The sequence below is a fragment of the Cucumis melo genome, chromosome 10 (assembly GCF_025177605.1).
Source record: "Cucumis melo cultivar AY chromosome 10, USDA_Cmelo_AY_1.0, whole genome shotgun sequence".
Classification (NCBI taxonomy): domain Eukaryota; kingdom Viridiplantae; phylum Streptophyta; class Magnoliopsida; order Cucurbitales; family Cucurbitaceae; genus Cucumis; species Cucumis melo.
This window is the reverse complement of record NC_066866.1, coordinates 26,403,093-26,423,777: the sequence shown is the minus strand read 5'-3', so window position 1 is coordinate 26,423,777 and position 20,685 is coordinate 26,403,093. Positions and strand designations below refer to the sequence as shown.

Below are 20,685 nucleotides of genomic sequence, written 5' to 3'. Positions count from 1 at the left end.
TAATTATATTTCAAGCATCCTATTTTCTTTTTATTAATTTTTTTATAAAAATAGAAAACATAAAATAAAATAAAATTGAAGGAGGGAGAAAATTAAAAAAGGAGGCAATAAAAATAAAAAATGGTTTTCTCTTTCTAATTTTACACCGTGGATGGAGGATGTGGATTTAGTTGTTTTTGGGGCGGCCCAGATTTAGATATGTTTGGACTTTGGAGGCCTAAGGAAAAGAAAATTAAAAAAATAAATGGAGATGCGGGGTATCGAACCCCGTACCTCTCGCATGCAAAGCGAGCGCTCTACCGTTTGAGCTACATCCCCAACATGCTTCCAGATACTTCTTTTCTTAATAAAAACAAATCCTTTTCCCGTTTTTTAAACATATATTAACTCAATTGATTTACTCGTATAAGATGTCTTGTATCATTTAAAAAATAAAACTTTACACCTCCAGAAAAAATGGCCTAAGATGATAGTTAAATGTTATCATAGAAAGATTTCGTGATGATTCTAAAAAACTATTACGAAATGTGTTTTCTATGATATATAATGACTGTCATTACTTATATTTATGATATATAATGACTGTCGTTTATATTTTATAACAGAGAATAACTGTCATTATTAATCTTGTTTGACAGAAATTAAATGTCATTATTTATCATTTATGACATTTATTAACTATCATCATTTAACCTACCATGACTTTAATTAACTGTAAAAAAACGTTTTCGATGACAGTTTTTTTAGATTCAAATATCATAGTTGCATTTCCAGTCTTGGTTTTTCTTGTCCTAATTTTTATTGAATCCCTATTTTTCCTGTTGCCCTGCCATTACACATACCAATACAACCACAAATTACTATACAACACACCCATATGGAAAGAAATGATGAACGCTTTAATATATACTATATAATATATGTACAATTGTTCGTAAAGTGTTTGTACAATAAAGAATGAATATGTATGTTTTGGTACGAACAAACTATTTAAATAAGTGCATTTGAACCAAACTTTTGCTACCAAACCTACAAAAAGGCCTTTAAATCAATGAATTGTCACAAATATGGCTTCACTGCTCCAATGGATTATTGCAAAACCTAATAAGAAAAGAAAATGATAATTGTAGCTTAGAACAAGACTTGTTATAAAGACAGAAAATAGTGCAAACACCCACAACGGACAAAGCAACAATCAAACTTTGAAGTCATTAAACTGATAATAAATAATTAAAAAATTTAAAAAAAAACTCATAAGGCAATAAAACTAAGCTATAATCATCAACCAAGAACAAATGAAACTCCACTTAATAAAATCCAAAAATAATAAACCAAGATCGAGAAACGAAAAAAATGAGAAGCAAATGAAGCAAACGAAAAAAATTTGATCCATGACATTCCACCACATGGAAGCAAATGAAGAAAGTATTAAGAACAAAGAGAAAGTGAAGAGCTTACTTATTCTACTGCAGGCAGCACATGACGAAAGAGATGAAGCAAGAGATCAACTGCAGAAGGAAACAATGTGTGCTGAGGAGTATTGGAACCAACATGAAAAATGGTGGTCGTTGTCAAGTTACTATGATATTGTAAAAGGAGAAGGAAACAATATCAATCATACTATGTACTAGTGAAGACTTTTTGACAAAAGGTGGCCAAAGATTATACTATCTAAAAGGAATCTCCAAGTTGGTCTAAAATTCAAAACCTGTAAGCTTTTTCATCCCAAATATCAGCATAAGACTTTGAGATAATACTAACAAAAGCACTTCAGATTGAGGATAAAAATATCTTCCAGATTTGATGTCTATCAAGTTTAGCTTGGTACAGTTATATTCCCTGCCTTAAGTCCTTTTTCTCGTTAATAGGTCCGACCTGACGTCCTTGATTTCTTTGTCGGTGATATCGATCCTGCTTTTCCATAACCATGCTGGACCGCCTCCTCAATAAAGGATGTTAAAGAAGGAAAAAAGAAAGGACACGGTTGCAAGATTCTAATTTTAAGCTCTTTTTAATACAAAGCAGTCAAATAAATGTTTCACTCATTTATTTCAATGCTATACATCATCAGAGTTTAAAATCTTACCATTCATTTTTCATTCTCTTTTTCTCAAAGCTTCCTCCCATAGTATTATAATGGTGGCTATTCTACCTAATGGACACCCACTAAATATATTATATCTTTCATTACCAACTGGCTTTTCCTCAAAAGCCTCACATGTCCCGAGAACCTTTAAGCCAACAAAGTAAATAATGTCACAAGGTCATCATGAAAGACAAAGGAAAACCAAGCACATAAGTTCCTAAACAGTTATATAAAATTACTTAACAGAAAAAAAAATCTAATTCATGAATAACGTTGTTAACAAATGTTTGCATAGTTCCACCAGTTGCAGCAGCAACCCTTTGTAGATTTTCCTCAGCCACACGGCCAGCAAATAAAATATCTCGATCTGCAAAATACTGTAAGCAGACTGTTTATATGGATTTAGAGGCAACTTTACTCATTGAGTGGTGATCATATTTGTTAATATTTCAATATAAATTGCTTCCTTCTCAATATACATTGTCAGAATCCTATCGACTTCCAAAAATACTGAAGATGCAATCATTGTGAGAACAGACCAAAATAACCTATGTGCCAAGATCGTTAATAGCCAAACGTGAAAGAACCACCTTGGCTCCACTCTCTACACATTTGCAAAATAACCTATGTGCCAAGATCGTTAATAGCCAAACGTGAAAGAACCACCTTGGCTCCACTCTCTACACATTTGTCTAATTTTTCGTAAATAATATTCCATTATGCATCAACAATGGACTGATACTGTGACGGATCAGAGAGCCTACAAAAGAAATTTCTGGAAGTTTAGTGCAGTTGTAATAGAAGGGGGGTGAGTTCTGTAAACTGAATCCTACCGTATCTCTGCATTTTCTTTCTCCGATTTCAATTCCAATTCAATATTTAGCAAGAGAATTTTTGGATTTGAAAACTTCTTAGGTTGTTGTTCGAAACCTGCATGAGAAAATGTCTTCTTGAAGGCAACACCATTTACCAAGGAGTCACGCATGGTCCCTCCAGGAACCTGACAAGACGCATCAAAAGTTACAACAACGCTTAATATTTAGTAACATACCAGCCTTTCATCAAAATCATGCCAAAGTGAAACTAAACAAAAGAATTATTATCAAACACCAAAATTTGTGTACATAACTAAAAGATACTTTGGAAAAAAAATTTGATTAGGAAGGTTTCACCATCAACACACTATTTAAGTGCAGATAATGGTCAAGATCACATTAAGAAATGAGTCAAAAGCGGATATCTACCGTACAACCTTGTGCTTGAAAATCAATACAGCTAAAAAAAGCACGCATTCTATTAGACATTATTAATACTCAAGGTCTCGAGCACCTTTTCTTCACACTGTCTCAAAATTCACAGAAGGCAGTTTAACAACACAGTATACTTATAAAAATAAATTATTATTATTATTATTATTATTTTTTAAAAAAAGTAACATAAAAGAAATACAATATATATCAATATCATATATGAATCAATCTCTATCCAACATGATCTTTCAAATACGTCAATTTAGCTAAGCATCTTAAGTTCAGAAAAGTCCAAAAGAAAATTATAATATTGCACAACAGACTGATTTATTTCCATCCGAAAAGTGCTATCTGCAGCCTTGGAATAAAATAATGAAGAATGTAAAATATAAATGTACAAACCTTCTTTATGTCAATTATATTTAGCCTCATTGGAGGGAGAACTGTGGTGCGACCCACAACGGTCCAAAAGATGGCCACTGTTTTCAACGAGTGGCGAACGCTCGTCCGGTGTCAAAAACCAGTGTAAATGCACTTACAGCGAAGGAAATGGGTCGAGCTCGAGGACTTCCGGTGTTCGTCCCATGAAAACGCGAGTAATCAACAACCATTGATGCAAAGAAATCCTTCTCTCCGCCAATGAGCTTAGATGAAAGTGTTGTTGCAGCACATTTAGCCAACAAGCTTTTCTTTTCCTCCGAGCTCTTCCCCTCTATACTGATTGCCAACTCTTTTACTTTCTCGATTGACTACCAAACAATCCTAGTCATGAGAGTTAGGATCACCATCCAATCCTAACTCTTCAAAACCCTAAACCTTATGGTCACAAGCTACTCAACATTGATGAAGCATGCTCGCAAGCCTACAGAACTGCCATTGCTAAGGTATTAATTAGTCTGATTTTTCAATTTTGTATACCATGAAATAGTGAGATTCGTTCCATAATCTTTGAACTTTATCTTTAACAATCTAATAGGCCTATAAGGGAATAAAACCTGGATGGACAAGAGTAAGCTTCCCATACTACATGCCAAATGAGGAGTTCGAATTCATTTTACAAGCTTTAGAATTCATAGCTGATTATGGACGAAGATTCCTTTCTTTGTAAGCCTTCAATTTGAGAACTGGTAGCTGGACATTGAAGGAAAAGGAACTCAAGGACCTACTTGGGAAGGAGAATTACAGTGCCAATCACATCTTTGCATTCAAAAACCATTGTACCAATGCAGAAGCTAAGTTAGCAGCCATAGTATACAAACATAAATCATATTTAGAATCTGATAAAAAAATTGCCAACCTTCTCCCCAAGTTCCCTCATGAGAGAGAGCTTCACGAGGATATTGAATCCTCCCTATTAAAATTCAGAATCTAGAAAAATACCACATTTTAGTTGCGTTGTAATCTTGGTTAGCATGATGGTTGAATAACGATAACCAACAAATAAACCAATGAATTCTTTTTACAATATTTATTTGCCCAATTTCCCAATTATCGCAGTCCCCTTCTTTCGATGAAAGGAAAAAGCCTTTCTCATTGATTAGTAAGATGTGGTGTGTGCAAAACTTTGTGAACGAAATACAAATTCAGAAGACCCGATGAACAAATGATACAATTTACAAGGGCTAATACAAACAAATACCCCTTCTCGTTGATGCTAACTCAGGTTGAAAGAGAAGGGAGATGAACTAAGACTTAGAAAGGGTAGCAGCAGCGTTGAGGGAGAGGAGGCGCGACGTTCGAACAGAAATGGTAGCAGCGACGTTCGAACTGAAACGGTAGGGATTTTGCGCGAGAGAGGAGACGGGAACGGGAGGAGACGGCCGGCGTTCGAACCCAAACGGTAGAAGCGGCGTTTGAACTGAAACCGTAGTGATTTTGCGTGAGGGAGGAAACGGGAACAGGAGAAATTTTGCGTTTGATGGAGGGTTTTTACGCGAAGAGATTGAGGGTTTTGGTCCCTTTTCTTTCTTTTTTTTTTTAAAAAAATTTTAAAATAAGTTTTATTTTAATAAATTTTAATTAAAAAATATTTAATTAATTTTGTTAGTGTCTTTAATACTATGACAACAAATATCTGTTATGTATTTGAGAATTTCGAAAATACCATTTTTTTCGGCCAAAAACACGTTTTTTGATATTTGATGACAGTTATTTCTTTCCTCTCTTCAATTTGGGATGAAATCAAATGTCATAATAGGTGATTTTTCTTGTAGTGATTACTAACTAAAAATATGGTCTTTTAGGTTATTTTATCCCCTTCAAAGTTGTATATGTATTTGAGAATGACATAAACTATTAACACAAAATATACAATTGCACTATATGTAGAAACACATACTCGTTAACATTGATATGTGAGTTTCTTTTGATCCATGCATATGAGAACATGGGGATCATACCATATGAATCAATCTTGTTTTCTCCTCACAAACTTCATTTGTATGTGTGAGATGTTTATTTTGTTATCTACGATCTTTTTTCAACTTATATGATTGTTAAGTGCATTTTAAAAAATTATGTGAAATTATAATATCGTTCAACTCAATTAGATTATAAAAATTTTATAAGAGGAAATTAAAGTAATTTTTGATATGCCTCAAATGTTAATTAATTAGGTTGGGTAGCATCCACGAAATTCTAATATATGTATTTAGAATTGGAGATGATATATGAGTATACAAGAGAGATAAATATTAGACTTGGATAGCCTAAGTTACCAATTGATTTCATGCACATTCCTATACAGCTGGCATGGGTTCCAAATAATTGGTTCTCTATACCTCCATTTTCTCTCCATTCTACCTTCAATTGCTTCATTCCTATACAACATTAAATTTCATATGATCAGATATATCACCTTTCACTTGGTGAAATTTTTTCGTAATCCAAATAAGTATGCAACTTCTTTTTTTCTCTCAATTTTTCTTTTTTGTTCTACCCTTCAACTACAAATAACCATACCATCCTAAATCTTTTACACTCATTTGAGATGTGAACTCAACAAATAGAAATATATTTCACAATTATTCACATCTAATTATTACACTTCATGTATACAAAATACTATTATTATTTATATGATTAACAATCATACAACATGTGTTTCAATGATCGTAAAATGGTATGAGAGTTTAACATGCACGTAAAGTAAGTAGGGGTTACCATCAATGACCTATTTATATGTACACAAAATAAATAGATAAGCATAGAAAATTATACTCGATTTCATGCTTAGAAAAAATTATTTACTAAAATAGTCAAGTTAGTTAGTCCTACCAAGTAGACACAAATAATTATATATCTTTTAGATTAGATGGGACTGCTGAGAAGATTTTTTGGATGTTTATGACAAGTATGTATATAACTATGAGGATAACTCGATCATCTTCAGACAATCTCTTAATGTCAAATTACTATAAAAGACGACTATTAAATATTATAAACTAATAATCTTAACTTTGTATTTAAATGCAATTTCACCAGTTGAGCCTTTTATGTTTAATATATGATCGATCATGTTGGTCCTAGCTCAAAGTAAACTATTAGAGATAAATGATGGGGTTGGTTGCATTTGCTAGAGTTGGTCGCCTAAGGTGAACGTTGACGTTAGTCATCATAAGTGGGTGTCACTACTCATAGGGAATTGATCCTATTTGTTTTGATCCAAAATGATAGCAAACTAATTCTATTACAATGTTCTTAGGCTTCCCAAAGACAAAGACTCCTGCCTTGAAGAACTTAAGCTCTTCTGTTTATAAGACTCCTTTCCCAGAGTGTTGCATCTATCCTTTGATCAAAATCTCATTTGTTCAAATGATTTAGACTCCCATAAGTTTAGAGAAGCTCTTCTCAATGAATTACAATGCACAATAGTAAAAAGAACGAAGTATGTCTCCAATGTAGGTAACATTCCCTTCTTCTAACACAAGCCAAAACAACTACAATAAGATAATACAAATGTTGCTCTTAGGAAAAACTAAACGATGACCCACCCCTACCTGAAGGACTAAGTGTCTTTTAAATAGACACAATAAAATTACACCGAGCAACCCTAACATCCATAGTAATCGCACACTAAATAAAGGAGGATTTCGACAGAAGAAACATAAAAGGCAACCATCAACAAGGAAAGTATTGTGTAGACCATTCATTTTCCAAAACAACAACAATGAAATGACATTTTTGATATCTAAAGCCATATAACAAATATCGGTAAACTCATAAAACTTAACAATTTCAAATATATTTATTACTATACCAATGATAAGAGACATCTTAAATTTTGAATTAACTTCTCAATGAGATATTAACAGTTTTAGTTTATATATTAATTGTGAGGGTTTTTTTTTTTTTTTTGTAAGGTGGAGAATATTTTTGAAAATTGAGAATATTTTTCAAAGCTTTTTAATTCAAGACTAATAGTAAAATATTTTTGGATAGTTTTTTTTTTTTTTTCAATAAGAATGAAGTATTTTTTTTCTCAACTTAAAAAAAAAAAAAAAAAAAGCCAAATTAGCACAAGTTAATTTAGCGTGATAATAATAATGAGAAACCCTGATTCCCTTCTTAACACCCATACTCCCAACTCACTTTCTCCGTCTTCCTTCCACCCTCTCTTTAGCCGCACAGTCACTCCATTTCTTCTTCTTTTTCCTTCCACCAGCGCCTTTTGTCGAGCTTCCCATCATACGACCCGTCTTTCGACAGCCGCTCTCGGTCTACGGTGCCAACCTCCGCTTACAGCAACTACACTCCGACGAGCAGCTTTAATTGGCCGCCTCCACCATCACTAACACTAACTGGCTGAATACCGATTTTCTGCAGCCACCCTTTCTCTATCGACATCGATTCGGGTTGCTCTTACTTCCCAGGGATCGCATTTTTTATTTTAAACTCCATCACGTTCCTGCAAAGATTCGAGTCCTTTTGGTAAATTTTCTTGGTTAATTTGCTCTAATTTCTTTGGGATTGAATTTAAATTTCGATTCCTTTGCTTGTAGCTCTTCTATTTTAGTTTCTAGGCCCGAGCTTTTTTTGGGGGTAAGATTTGGGTGTAAGTGTAACGTTGCTTTATAACTCTTTCCAACTCAGATGAAATGATTTAGATTAATATCTAATCCTTCGGAACTCTTAGTTGTAGATTCAGACTTATTTGGAGTGTTCAAACTAAGATAGTAAGGTTTAGGGTCGTCTTTATGTAAGTGCGGCCCAGATAAACACTCTTTCAGCTTCGAATAAGGTTTTTTAACTTCACTCAAACCTGTTAAGCATTTTCCTTTTTTATTTAGGTCTTTTTTGAACTAAGTTAGGAGCACCCTAGGCAAGTAGAGTTTTAATTGTTGGGTCTGTATGTTGTTTGCCATGAAGCTGTCCTTCATTTGTGCTATAGGGCTATATTTATTATTTATGATGTAAATACTTGATGCTTTTACGTCTTTATGTGCTTTGGATGTTTAAGCTTTCAGGAATACTGTAATTTTGTTGTGACCACTTACATGTTGGGACGTGGGTTCATGACGTAAGTTTATAAGCTTGTGTTACTGTTGAAAATGTCTGATTCATATAATTTCTGTTGAGGGCACACTTGTTTTATGTAGTTTTGACATAGACAAGGGTTAGAAGCATATTGTAGGACTCATACATTTGAATGAGATTGTGTGAGAAAACAGTCCTAAGTAGTTCGTGCATTTATAAACGGTAGTCAGTGCATATGGGTGTGGCTTGGGTGAAACTGGTCAAGGGTGATATGTCATCGTTGAAATAAGAGGTTCATTGATGCGTTGACAAAGAGTTACAATATGTTTCTTAGTCATTGAGGCATTGGATAAAATGATCATGGGTCGAACTCGAGCATCGTAGAGACCATTGAGGCCCATGGTAGAAATGGTAAGGGGTTGCCACTTGTTGAAGGAGCAAGTCTGAGAGAGCTTTGGAGGGGACTAAAGACGAGCTCATGAGGCTTGCGTAGAGATTGATTGTACATTACATTATGTGTCCATTCATGATTTTATCATGTTGGAATTATTATGTACTTTTCAATGAGGAGCAAATGCAATGGTTGTGAATTGAATGATTCTTAGCTTGTCTGCTATTTGGTGGCTCCTCAAGTGTGAGCTGCTTACTTAGTAGGCATTACTGAGCCACTAAAAAATTTTGTAGGTGATGATGTTGATGACTTTTACACAACACGTGTTATGTACTAACCCACAAAAAGTTCAATTCATTGTTTGATCATTCGTCATATATTGTTCAACCCATCAAATGAAGGGAAACAAGATTGTTAACTTTATTAGATTCTTTAGATTCATCCCCAAGGTTTGCATTTTCTGTTTAATGTTTGATTTGCCTTATCTTTGATTTACCAAAATGTACCTATGATTGAGGGAGATCTATTCATATTGCTTATTTTCTTTACATAACTTTATCTTTCTTTTTTTTAAAAAAAAGAAGAAAAATTCTGCATATCTGTTATGCTTCTCACGTTCTTGTGCTATAATAATTGCATCATATTTTGAATTATGTAGGTGATTTTGTTAAGTATTATTTTTTTCACTAGTATGTGAAGAAAATACCTATTTTATATTACATATACATAATCAAGCTAGATAACACTTGATATTCCTGTATATTACAACATTAAACTATTTCATTCACAATGCAGCAATTATTCAGTCTCTATCCTGGATTTGCTTGCGGAACATAGGCAACTGGTGCATTTTATAATTTGAACCGAAAAAGGAAAAGGAAATGCTACGAAGACAACTGTGTTACTTATTATCTAGCTCACTTGCCTCTGTTCGTACTAAACCCCCACCTGCTATTGTAATAAACCAAGCATTATTGCATCCATTCTTAGAGTTCCAGCAAAACCCTTGCCTTGATCGGTGTGTAGGTTCCCCTCTTTCTGGAAATATCTTTGGTTTTCGAGCTTTCAGCCTTTTGAGCTTAAATGATCTGAGAGACAAAGTTCCAAGGAAACAGAAGACAAGAAAGGGTCGTGGTATTGGTTCTGGGAAGGGGAAAACGGCTGGAAGAGGTCACAAGGGCCAAAGAGCAAGAGGTTCTGGAAAGCTCGGGTTTGAAGGTGGTCAAACCCCACTGCGCCGCAGGCTTCCTAAAAGAGGGTTTAAAAATCCTTTCAGCCTCACGTTTCAGGTATTTGATTTATGTTTATTTCTTTTTGGTTTGTTTCTTGTAATCTGTGTTCTAAAAAGTCCACAGCCCACTGAGGCATGCACCTTGGTCGGATTAAGTAGGTGCACACAACCTTTGTGTGACTGTGTCTCACTTCAAATAATCGAGGCTCCCTTAGTGAAGCCCACTTGAAGCTCTGTCTCAAGGCTTGCGATGTTTGCCTCAATGCCTCGACTTAAGTGATACTTATATTAATATTCCTACCATCTGTTAAAAGCTCTATTTTCTTGAGCTTTTTATTATTATTCATTGTACTAATTTTCTTCATACGTTAAACATTTACATATTTCTATTGGGCACCCCAAGCTTTATTTATTTTTTTAAAAGTTGGTATCTTCTAGTGTTTGGTCCATAGCGCATATATACAGGCACACACACACACAGATGGATCTGTTTGGGCCGAATATTTTCTCCGTGAGATTTATGATATTTCTCTATTGATTCCTTCTTTTCTTTTACGACAGCCAGTTGGTTTGGGAAAGATTGCTAAACTTATAAATGCTGGGAAAATTGATTCTTCTGAATTAATAACTATGAAAACTCTCAAGGTATTATTTTCTTTCTATCTTGATTAATTTATCAAAAGCTTGAAGTTGTTGTTTTTAATAGTGTGTCAAATGCAATACGAAAATAGGATACAGGTGCAATTGGAAAACAAATAGAGGATGGGGTAAGACTGATGGGACGTGGTGCCGAACATATCAAGTGGCCAATTCACCTAGAGGTAAATCATCAACTGAAAATAATTTTCTTTTTTCCTTCTGGCAAGTACTTCAAAGCTTATATGCTCCTTAGTTAATCTGATGTTCTCTATTAATTATTCATAAATCTGGGGGTATTTGATAGATCCCAAACTTGTAGAATAGAATTTCTCTCTTTATTGATGAATTAGTAACAGTACGATATAATTGAATTGAATGAAATTCAATTCAATGGCTAGGGCATTCTTGTTCTTCTCTCTCTCTCAAGAAGTAACAAGCCTACAGAATTTCTTCTCTAAATTTATGATCCCCCTTTACCGCCTAAAAGCTCCCTATTTATACAAAGCCTCCACCGACCTTGCACTAACAACTTTAACAACTAACTAACTAACGCATTTTATTTATTACAAACAACCCCCACACACATATTCTCACACGTGTAACTTTTTATTTTTCCTGCTATAATGGTGTATTACTGGGGGTTTAACATTACCCCTCCCTTCCAAATTCACCTTGTCCTCAAGGTGAAAGTTAGGATACCGGTGCTGCATATCTTCATATTCTTCCTGAGTTGCCTCATGAATAGGCAACCTTTCCCAACTTACCATCACTTCCCAGTTTCTTGTCTTAGTCTTGCGATAATCAACAACTTCAGTAGGTTTAGTCTCCCATTCAAAGTTCTCGTTTATCTGTTGGATTGTTGGCTGTACATTGATGTTCTCTCCTATCAGTTTCTTCAGTTGAGAAACATTGAAAACATGATGGATTGATGAGCTATCAGATAACTCCAGCTTATAAGCAATTGGACCGATCCTTTCAAAGATCTTATAAGGCTCGAAATATTTAGATGACAGCTTCTCATTCCTTTTTCTTCTCAAAGAGAGCTGGCGATAAGGTCTAATTTTTTCAAAAACCAAATCTCCAACCTCATATTCCACATTCCTCCTCTTCTTATCAGCATATCTTTTCATTTGATCTTGTGCCAATTGTAAATGATCCTTCAGAGCTGCTAGGGTCAAATCCCTTTCTTTCAACTGTTCATCCAGAGTGGCATTCGTTGTTACAACATCACCATAGTAAATCAAAGGAGGTGGTTGTTGACCATATACCACTTGGAAAGGAGTCATGCCTAAAGCCCTCTCGAAAGTGGTATTATACCAATATTCTGTCCACGACAACCACTCTACCCATTCTTTAGGCTTCTCACTGCAAAAACATCTCAAATAAATCTCCACTCCTCTGTTCACCACTTCGGTTTGACCATCTGATTGTGGATGGTATGCAAAACTCATGTTCAACTTTGTCCCTGCTAACCGAAACGTCTCCTTCCAAAAAGAGCTAAGAAAAACCTTATCTCTATCCGATACAATGGATGTGGGAAAGCCATGAAGTCTTACTACTTTCACAAACAACTCCGCTACTGTTTTTGCTGAATATGGATGCTTTAATGGTAAAAAGTGGCCATACTTACTCAAGCTATCCACAACTACAAAAATCACCTAATATCCTGCTGTTTTTGGTGGGCCATCCACAAAATCCATGGATATATCGCTCCAAACCTGAGTAGGAACTTCTAGAGGCAGCAATAATCCAACAGGTGAAAGAGCCAACGTTTTATTTTGCTGACATACTATACACTCTTCACAATATTTCTTTATACAAGTCTTCATGCCTTCCCCCAATACAGCTCTCCCGCAATCCTTTTGTATGTACGTAAGAAACCAGAATGACCACCCAAGGCTGAATCATGGTAGGTTTGTGAGATTGATGGTTTCAAAATGGATGTTTTTGAAATTACCAACCGGTTCTTGAATCTCAACATACCATTCTGAATCTTAAATTTACTGTCATTCTGCTCCTTTTCACCACTCAGTTCAGCTATTATCTGCAGTTTTTTATCTCTTTCCACTTCTTCTTTGTCTTTAAGTCAATAAGGATTGGAGCTGAAAGATTGCATAATTGCACCATTGGAGGTATCCTTGAAAGGGCATCAGCTGCTGTATTTTCTACCCTTGGCTTATAAACCACTTCGAAAGAATAGCCCAAAAGTTTAGCAATCCACTTTTGGTACTGTGGTTGTATTACCCTTTGCTCTAGCAGGAATTTCAGACTTTTGATCAGCTCTTACAGTAAATTTTGCCCCCAACAAGGGCGTCTCCATCTTTGGACAGCAAGGACAACTGCCATGATCTCCCTCTCATATACCGGTCTTCCTCTATCTCTCACAGCTAATGTGTGGCTGTAAAAGGCTATTGGGCACTTGGCTTGAATTAATACAGCTCCTATTCCAAATCAATCTGTTTCGATTTCAAAGGGCTGATCAAATTTGGGCAAGGCTAGAACCGGTGAAGACATCATTGCTTTCTTCAACTTTTCAAAGGTCTCATTAGCTTCTTCACTCCATTTAAAACTTCCTTTTTTAAGAAATTGAGTAAGAGGAGCAGCAATAGCTCCATACTGATGCACAAGCCTACGGTAAGACCCTGTTAGTCCGAGGAATCCACGTGTTTCCCGCCCATTTGTTGGTTTAGGCCATTTTGCAATCGATCGAATTTTTTCTGGATCCACTTCCACCCCATTTCCGGCTATGACATCCCCTAGATAATTCACTCTTGTCTTGCCAAAGCTGCATTTTTTTTTTGTCAGCAAACAGTTCATGCTTTCATAGAACTGCCAACACTGCCTCTAAATGCTCCAAATGCATCTCCATGTCTTCACTGTAGATCAATATATCATTAGATCAATATATCATAAAATAAAACCAACACAAACTTCCTCAAGTAAGGTTTAAAGATCGCATTCATCAATGACTGAAACGTAGCCGGTGCATTTGTTAACCCAAAAGGCATCACTAAAAATTCATAATGGCCTTCGTGCGTTCTATAGGTAGTCCTCTCCACATCTTCCTCAGCCATTCTGATCTGGTGGTAACCGGATTTCAAATCAATTTTGGTGAATAGTAAGGCCCCACTTAATTCATCAAACAATTCTTCAACTACCGGAATTAGAAATTTATCAGGAACAGTAACATTATTCAGCGCCCTGTAGTCCACACAAAACCGCCAACTACCATCTTTTTTCTTAACTAAGAGTGCTGACTTGAATAAGGGCTTACACTCGACCTAATAACTCCTGAGGATAGCATTTCTCCCACCAGCTTCTCCATTTCTTCTTTTTGGTGGTATGCATAACGATATGGCCTGATATTTACAGGGTTAGTATCCCTTTTTAAATGTATGTGATGTTCGGTGCTTCGTTTAGGTGGCAACTTCTCTGACCAGTCAAAGACATCAACTGGTCTAATATTGTGGTTATTAACCTTTCTGTCTCACAACTTGTACCACTTTCTTCATGAACTGTTTCATTTAACGATGCTACTGCTATGGATCTACAGTCAATCAGAAAACCATGATCATGTTCTTCCCACGTCTTCATTAGATTCTTCAAACTCACCCTTGATCTAGTAAGGCTCGGGTCCCCTTTAATACATATTTGTTTGTCCTTATCACTGAAAATTAAAGTCAAGTTCTTCCAATCCACAATTGTAACTCCCAAAGAGTAAAGCCACTGCATACCAAGTATGATATCCACTCCTTCATTTGCACTTCCAAGGATTCGCAAATACCCTTCCCTTGGATGGCTGTCCCTGATTCGAGGATCACCCATAATGAGCAGTTTCTTTAATTGGTAAGTACAGCAACTTCACCAATTTTTCAGATACAAGAGTCTATTAAAATCACAATATCTTTATCCAGTAATCTTCCTCTCACTTTCATAGTTCCAGGATCATTCAACCCTACTACAAAATTTATGGATAATTCCACGCAAGCTACGGTGTCTCCTACGATTTTTACCATCCGCAACTCCGTATTTTCAGCTTCAACTTCTTCAGTGATTTCAAACTCCTCTCGTTTATCAGTAACCACAAACATTCTAAGCTCACGTTGTTCTTACATCTTACATTTGTCATCTGCTGAATATTTCTTATTACATTTAAAACAAAGTCCCTTTTTCTCTCCTTGCTTGGAATTCGGCATCGGGCAATCACTTAGATAAACCTTCCTTTCGCGCCTCTCCAGCATTTGAACTTCTCAAAGTAATAGTTCTTATGGGAAACGTTGTGTTTCCTTTAGCATCAGCTGAGGCATAATTGGTAACAGGCTTCGTATTCGTTACTGGTAGTGGTGGATATTTCTCGCCAGAAAAACCATTCAAATTCGCCTCTCCTCTAATTATCTCTCTGTTCTCAACCAATTGAGCTAGCTGCATCATTTCGGCTAGATTCTTTGGTCTACAGAATGCTACTTTCGCTGATACCATGGAAAAAGTCCATTGATAGAAGTTTCTTCTACAACTTTTTCTTGTAAATCCGACCGTGGAGCTACTAGCTTACGAATAGATTCCTATACTCTTCCACTGTTGTTTCTTGCCGGATTCTAAGGAAGCGACCGCAAATGGATCCTTCTCTAGTTGATCGGAATCGAACTAATAGTCTCTCCTTTAAATTGGACCAATTCAAAAATTTCTCCCTCTCCTCTTGCGAACCTTACCAATTAAGGGCAGGCCATCAAAACTAATAGTTGAAACTAGCATTTTTTCAGATTCAATCAATTTATATATTTGAAAATACCTCTATGCTTGGAACAACCAGGAGTCGGGATCCTCTTCGGTGAAAACCGGCATCTCTACTTTTTTAAATTTGCTTCGATCTCCCAAAATATCGTCCGTATTGGCTTTCTTTTCAGTACTAGTTTCACCGATTTCTTGGCCGGAGGTTACTTCGTTCTCTTTCGACTTTGCCGCCGATGACTCGCGTGATGCCGATTAGGTCATCCGATCACTCATCATTTATCGCTTTGTCGCATTCGTCTCCATATATGATAAAATCGCTTGCTGCTGTTTTTTGATATGAAGTCGCATCAACTTCAGATTCTTCGTGATTTCGCTCAATGTTGCTTCGATTACCGGCATCTTACTTGATTCTTTCTTCATTCTGGCGATCTCATGATCAATCATTTCCATCCATTCTTCGATTTGCGTTTGAACCATTATTACTTCTTCCTCGGGTCATTGCTTTGATACCAGTATGATAGATCCCAAACTTGTAGAGTAGAATTTCTCTCTTTATTGATGATTTAGTAACAGTACAATATTCTTCTCTCTCTTAAGAAGTAACAAGCCTACTGAATTTCTTCTCTAAATTTCCCCTTTCCTGCCTAAAAGCTCCCTATTTATACAAAGCCTCCACCGACCTTGCACTAACAACTTTAACAGCTAAATAACACATGTTATTTATTACAAACAACCCACACACATATTCTCACACGTGTAGCTTCTTTTTATTTTTCCTGCTATAATGGTGTATTACTGGGGTCTAAAAGTATTGTCATCTCATGCTACGAATATGAAGCTTATGTACATTCTTCTCGAAGAAGGTTCTAGTGCTGCAGATGTTCTTCCAAGGGTTTCATTTAGCCTCCTTTCTAGTCTGGTTTGGGATCCAGTTGCATTCAGATTTCAGTTTGCCCTTATTTACTATATATTGTTTTAAAAAGGGAACGCGTCTCTTTTATTGATATAATAATGAGATGAGGCTCATAGTATGTAAGAATTATACAATGAGCTAAAAACTTAAGCATCATCAGGCGCACCTGGACATTCAACTATGTTGACACTCCCTTAGGGCCATAACGAACCTTACAAAACTATCAGAACTTTACATTTGGAACCCACACGAAGCGTATACGACATTGTCAACTAATACAAAAGGAATCCAAAGGGATTATCCCTTCTAGGACAAAAGACTAATCAACAAAAGCAAGAAAACAAAAGAGAACAAAAAGGCCAATCAGCTCCATGCCCACAGATAAGGTGAAAACGTAAAAGCTCTCCAAATCACGTTGAGCTCCAGGAATTCTGTAACTGTCGAAGTCCTTAGAAGGATGCATCAAGATGATGCGTTTCTACGAGCGATTTCATGACGATCCAACCAACCAAGGGATTAGTCGTGAAATGTTCTTTGATTCCTTTCAAACAATAAATCTGCCAAAATCACTTTTACCGCAAACGAGTGGTCTTGTTGAACAAAGCCCTCCTAGAAACTGCCATACTGATTCTCTAAAATCATCACTTTCCATGTTGATGGCAAAGTCTCAACCTAAAACCTTATAACTCCGCAGAGACTTAACGAAACACAAATAAAAAACTTCTTTCTTTGATTCTTGAATAAGTGCCAAGCCCAAATTATGAGACTTCAAAAAAACTTTCGAGGGCCGATCTTTTTTTGGATTTTTCAATCCTCTAGTATTCCATGAAACAATTTTCATTGTCTATCGAACTTTTCACCAACATGATATGAAATGAAATGAAGAAACAAGTACATAGCAATATCTACTCTGTTTTACAATATATTTCTAGGTAGTTCTGAAACAACGATGTAATAAAGTTCAGAATAGGGGTGTAAATGCCTCGGGTTACTGTATAAAACCTGAGCCGAACCACTCATTTCGGAGAAGGAAACATGAAAACTGACGCTGACCGGCTCGATGTGAAAACCGAGCCTCCTGCCCCCTGGCTGACAGTCTGGTTGGTTCAGTTGGAGAATCGCCACCAGGAGGTGTAGACTCGGGTCAGAGGAGAACTGTGGGAGTGTTTAGAGGAGTAAATGGGCCTAGGGTTTGGGTACAATAAATTTAAAAATTTCAAGAAATATGTAACTTCTAGGATTCGAATTAACCACTACAGGTTTCCAAGCACACCACTACACCAAGCGCTTTTCTTGTGGAAAAAGTTGTTTTCTAAACGTAATATCATCACCAGTTGACTCCGGTTTCTTTTGGTGTGCCACTATTGTTACCCGAAGCTGTCCGCAGAAATTCGGTTTGCACTTTCTTGTGACCTCCATCGGCTGCAAACCAATTAAGAACTGAACTGTCAACAATTTTTGGTTTGGTTTGGTTTGGTTTGGGCTGTTTATTCGGTTTGCAGTTCACCCTTTCACCCCTAGTTCACAAGATAGAAACAAAAGAAAAATAATGCAAGGGTCCTAGTTTGGGTTATTAGTATGTTGTTAGGAAAGGGACAAAGGTAATTAGATAGAGAGTTATGGTATCTTGGGTTACCTCGAAGTATCCTAACAAATAGCTTTGGAGCTGGATGTCCTCCCAAAGATTTCAGCCTCAGACGAATTGTTCACACCTGAACCATCACTTGAAAACCCGTCTTAAACCTCCCCAGTAGTCTTTACAGGTAACTGAACTTTTAGCTCACGCCCTGCACTTCATTCATCACCTTTGAAGTTCCCTTGTTACCCTTTAGAGAGTAATGTATAAAGGATTGGGGTCTTACAGACTATTCTTGCTGTTTGTGTAGATTGTGTAGCTTGTACGACATTGTTATTTGCTTGTGATTGACAATCTTAATTAGAATATTCCTTCTGTTTGTGTAGCTTGTGCAAACACTGTTATTTGCTTGTGATTGTCATACTTAGAATATCCTTTCTGTTTGTGTAGCTTGTGCAGATGTTGTTATTTGCTTGTGATTGACATTCTTAGTTTACAAGAGATTGCAAAACTTTTATTTCCAAATTGTCATAGTCAGAGCTCTCAAGTCTCAAGTTTCTTCTTTAACCGAGTGGATTGGTCTAATAGCCTCAGATTTAGCTATCAAGGGCTTCTTGCACTTGGAACTAACCTTCAATGAGTGGTGTTCAGGTGTCGAGGGTCACTGTTCGAGCGAAGGAAGCTGTCGAAGCTGCAGGTGGGACTGTTCGAAGAGTATATTACAACAAATTAGGCCTTCGGGCGCTTCTCAAGCCCGAGTGGTTTGAAAAGAAAGGGAGACTTCTACCACGTGCGGCAAGGCCACCACCAAAGCAGCAAGACAAAGTCGACAGCATTGGACGCTTGCCTGCTCCAACTAAACCTATTCCTTTTTCAGTTGAATATGAAGATGGAGGAAAGGCAGCGTCCAATTTGTCTACCTGAGCATTATAGTTGTTGAACTTCGATTTAAGGAATTTAAGTTTCGGTTGTCATTTTCAAATGCAATTTCTCTTAGTAATATGCTCATGATTTTGTTTCTATTACTATTCACACATATGTTAGGTTTAATGATGGATGTTGGCCGCATTTCACCTGAGATTTTACGGTTTTAGGGTAGTAATCAAAATCATTTAGTGTTATCTACTATGTTCAATAAAAGATAATATGTGCATACGTTTTGGGCAACTATCAATTTAATTTAACCCCTTGGTTTGGTTGCATTAATTAAAACCTTAAAATTATTAATAATAATTGTATCACTTTTGTAAATATAATTTACTTTTGTGGATTTTGTTTGTCCAATATGGAAATTGTCTTGACTATTGTAGTCTTGAGCTCAATTCAATTTCATGGTTACAAAGCTTTTTTCGGTATCCACTTATGGTGACTTTATCATCCTGGGTTTTAGTTTACGATTCAGAAACTTGCTTGTGCTTTAAAGCCTTTTGTAAATAGTTCAGGTAGATTTCTCTTCTGATCTCATAAAATCTGAAACCACACCATGGGATGATAATTTACCAGCTTAAGCTAAAGAAGCTACTGTCATAATGTAAAGGCACCATTGAATTAATTGTTAAAAATATAGGAATGTAAGCAAATTAGACATCTTAACTATTTCACCTCCTTACTAGCAAAATCTAAGGCAATGGTTTTAGCTTCCAAGGTAGATTTAGAAATTAGAGATACAAGTCGGTCGATTGTAGTTTTGGACTCAAACGACATTAACCACAAGTAATCCACTTTTTCAATTAGCTCTCAACAATTTTGTTCAAATTGATTATGTTGACTGACTGCCTATGTTGACAATCAACTGGTTTGCTAGATTTTGTCGTTCATTGAACCAAAAAAGAACACTAATAAACCTCCGACGAAAGAAAAAAGAGAAGAACGAGGGAAAAGAAAGAATAGATGGAGAAAAACTAAAATATAATAATAAGATAAATGAGAAAGAAAAGAAAGGAAGGAGAAGGAGAAAAAAGAAGGGACTTCAGATTAATTTCTAATTCTAAAGAGTTTGTTTCTCCTTGCATGTACATTTGATAATGGTTGAGGTTAGTGAGGAGGATAGTGTGACCTGACTTCATTGTTGTTTTGGTGTGCTTTCGTTCGCTAGTTGGGAGTCTTTACATCTTAAACATCTTGAGGTACCTTGAAGTCTTTGAAGATAATATTCCTAGATATTCATTTATTTCATAACTTGTTGTTTGCGAATCAATTACAAAAGAGCGATCATGTTCATAGATGGTTGTCATGCCAAAAAATGTGGTCTATAGAAGTCCCAAATTCTTCGTCCTCCCTAGCACAACTAAGGAGTCAAGACATGTCTCGCAACATCCAAAGGCACTAGGTGTAGCTAGCGTCATATGTGCCATGTCGAGCCCCCATGCGTAACCCAAAGCATGGCCAAGTGT

At 36.2% G+C, this 20,685-nt stretch overlaps 2 protein-coding genes and 1 non-coding gene across 5 annotated transcripts; 1 reads left to right on the top strand and 2 right to left on the bottom strand.

Annotated features, from left to right (window-relative positions):
• Positions 1-245: 245 nt before the first annotated feature.
• On the bottom strand, positions 246-318 carry TRNAA-UGC (transfer RNA alanine (anticodon UGC)). The gene has a single exon. It is a non-coding gene; the product is annotated as a tRNA-Ala (tRNA).
• Positions 319-876: 558 nt separating this feature from the next.
• Positions 877-5,285, bottom strand: LOC103499365 (T-complex protein 1 subunit eta-like). 3 transcript variants are annotated; one of them, XR_007824218.1, is made up of 5 exons: positions 4,332-5,285; positions 3,739-4,206; positions 2,920-3,086; positions 1,459-2,846; positions 877-1,101 (listed from the first exon to the last, which is right to left on the bottom strand). XR_007824218.1 is itself a non-coding variant. In XM_051090814.1 (3 exons), the coding sequence occupies exons 1-3, from the start codon at positions 3,766-3,768 to the stop codon at positions 2,804-2,806; spliced, it is 240 nt and encodes a 79-aa protein (XP_050946771.1). In that variant the 5' UTR covers positions 3,769-5,285; the 3' UTR covers positions 1,639-2,803. The 3 variants fall into 3 exon arrangements, 1 of the variants encoding a protein (XP_050946771.1); XR_007824217.1 differs by having other exon boundaries at positions 1,459-3,086; positions 3,739-5,285; XM_051090814.1 differs by lacking the exon at positions 877-1,101 and having other exon boundaries at positions 1,639-2,846; positions 3,739-5,285.
• A 2,607-nt stretch (positions 5,286-7,892) lies between these two features.
• On the top strand, positions 7,893-19,312 carry LOC103499363 (uncharacterized). The gene is made up of 5 exons (XM_008462349.3): positions 7,893-8,265; positions 9,998-10,491; positions 10,995-11,078; positions 11,165-11,254; positions 18,944-19,312. Exons 2-5 carry the CDS (start codon positions 10,084-10,086, stop codon positions 19,214-19,216), a joined length of 855 nt encoding a protein of 284 aa, XP_008460571.1. The 5' UTR covers positions 7,893-8,265; positions 9,998-10,083; the 3' UTR covers positions 19,217-19,312.
• The last annotated feature ends 1,373 nt before the right edge of the window (positions 19,313-20,685 follow it).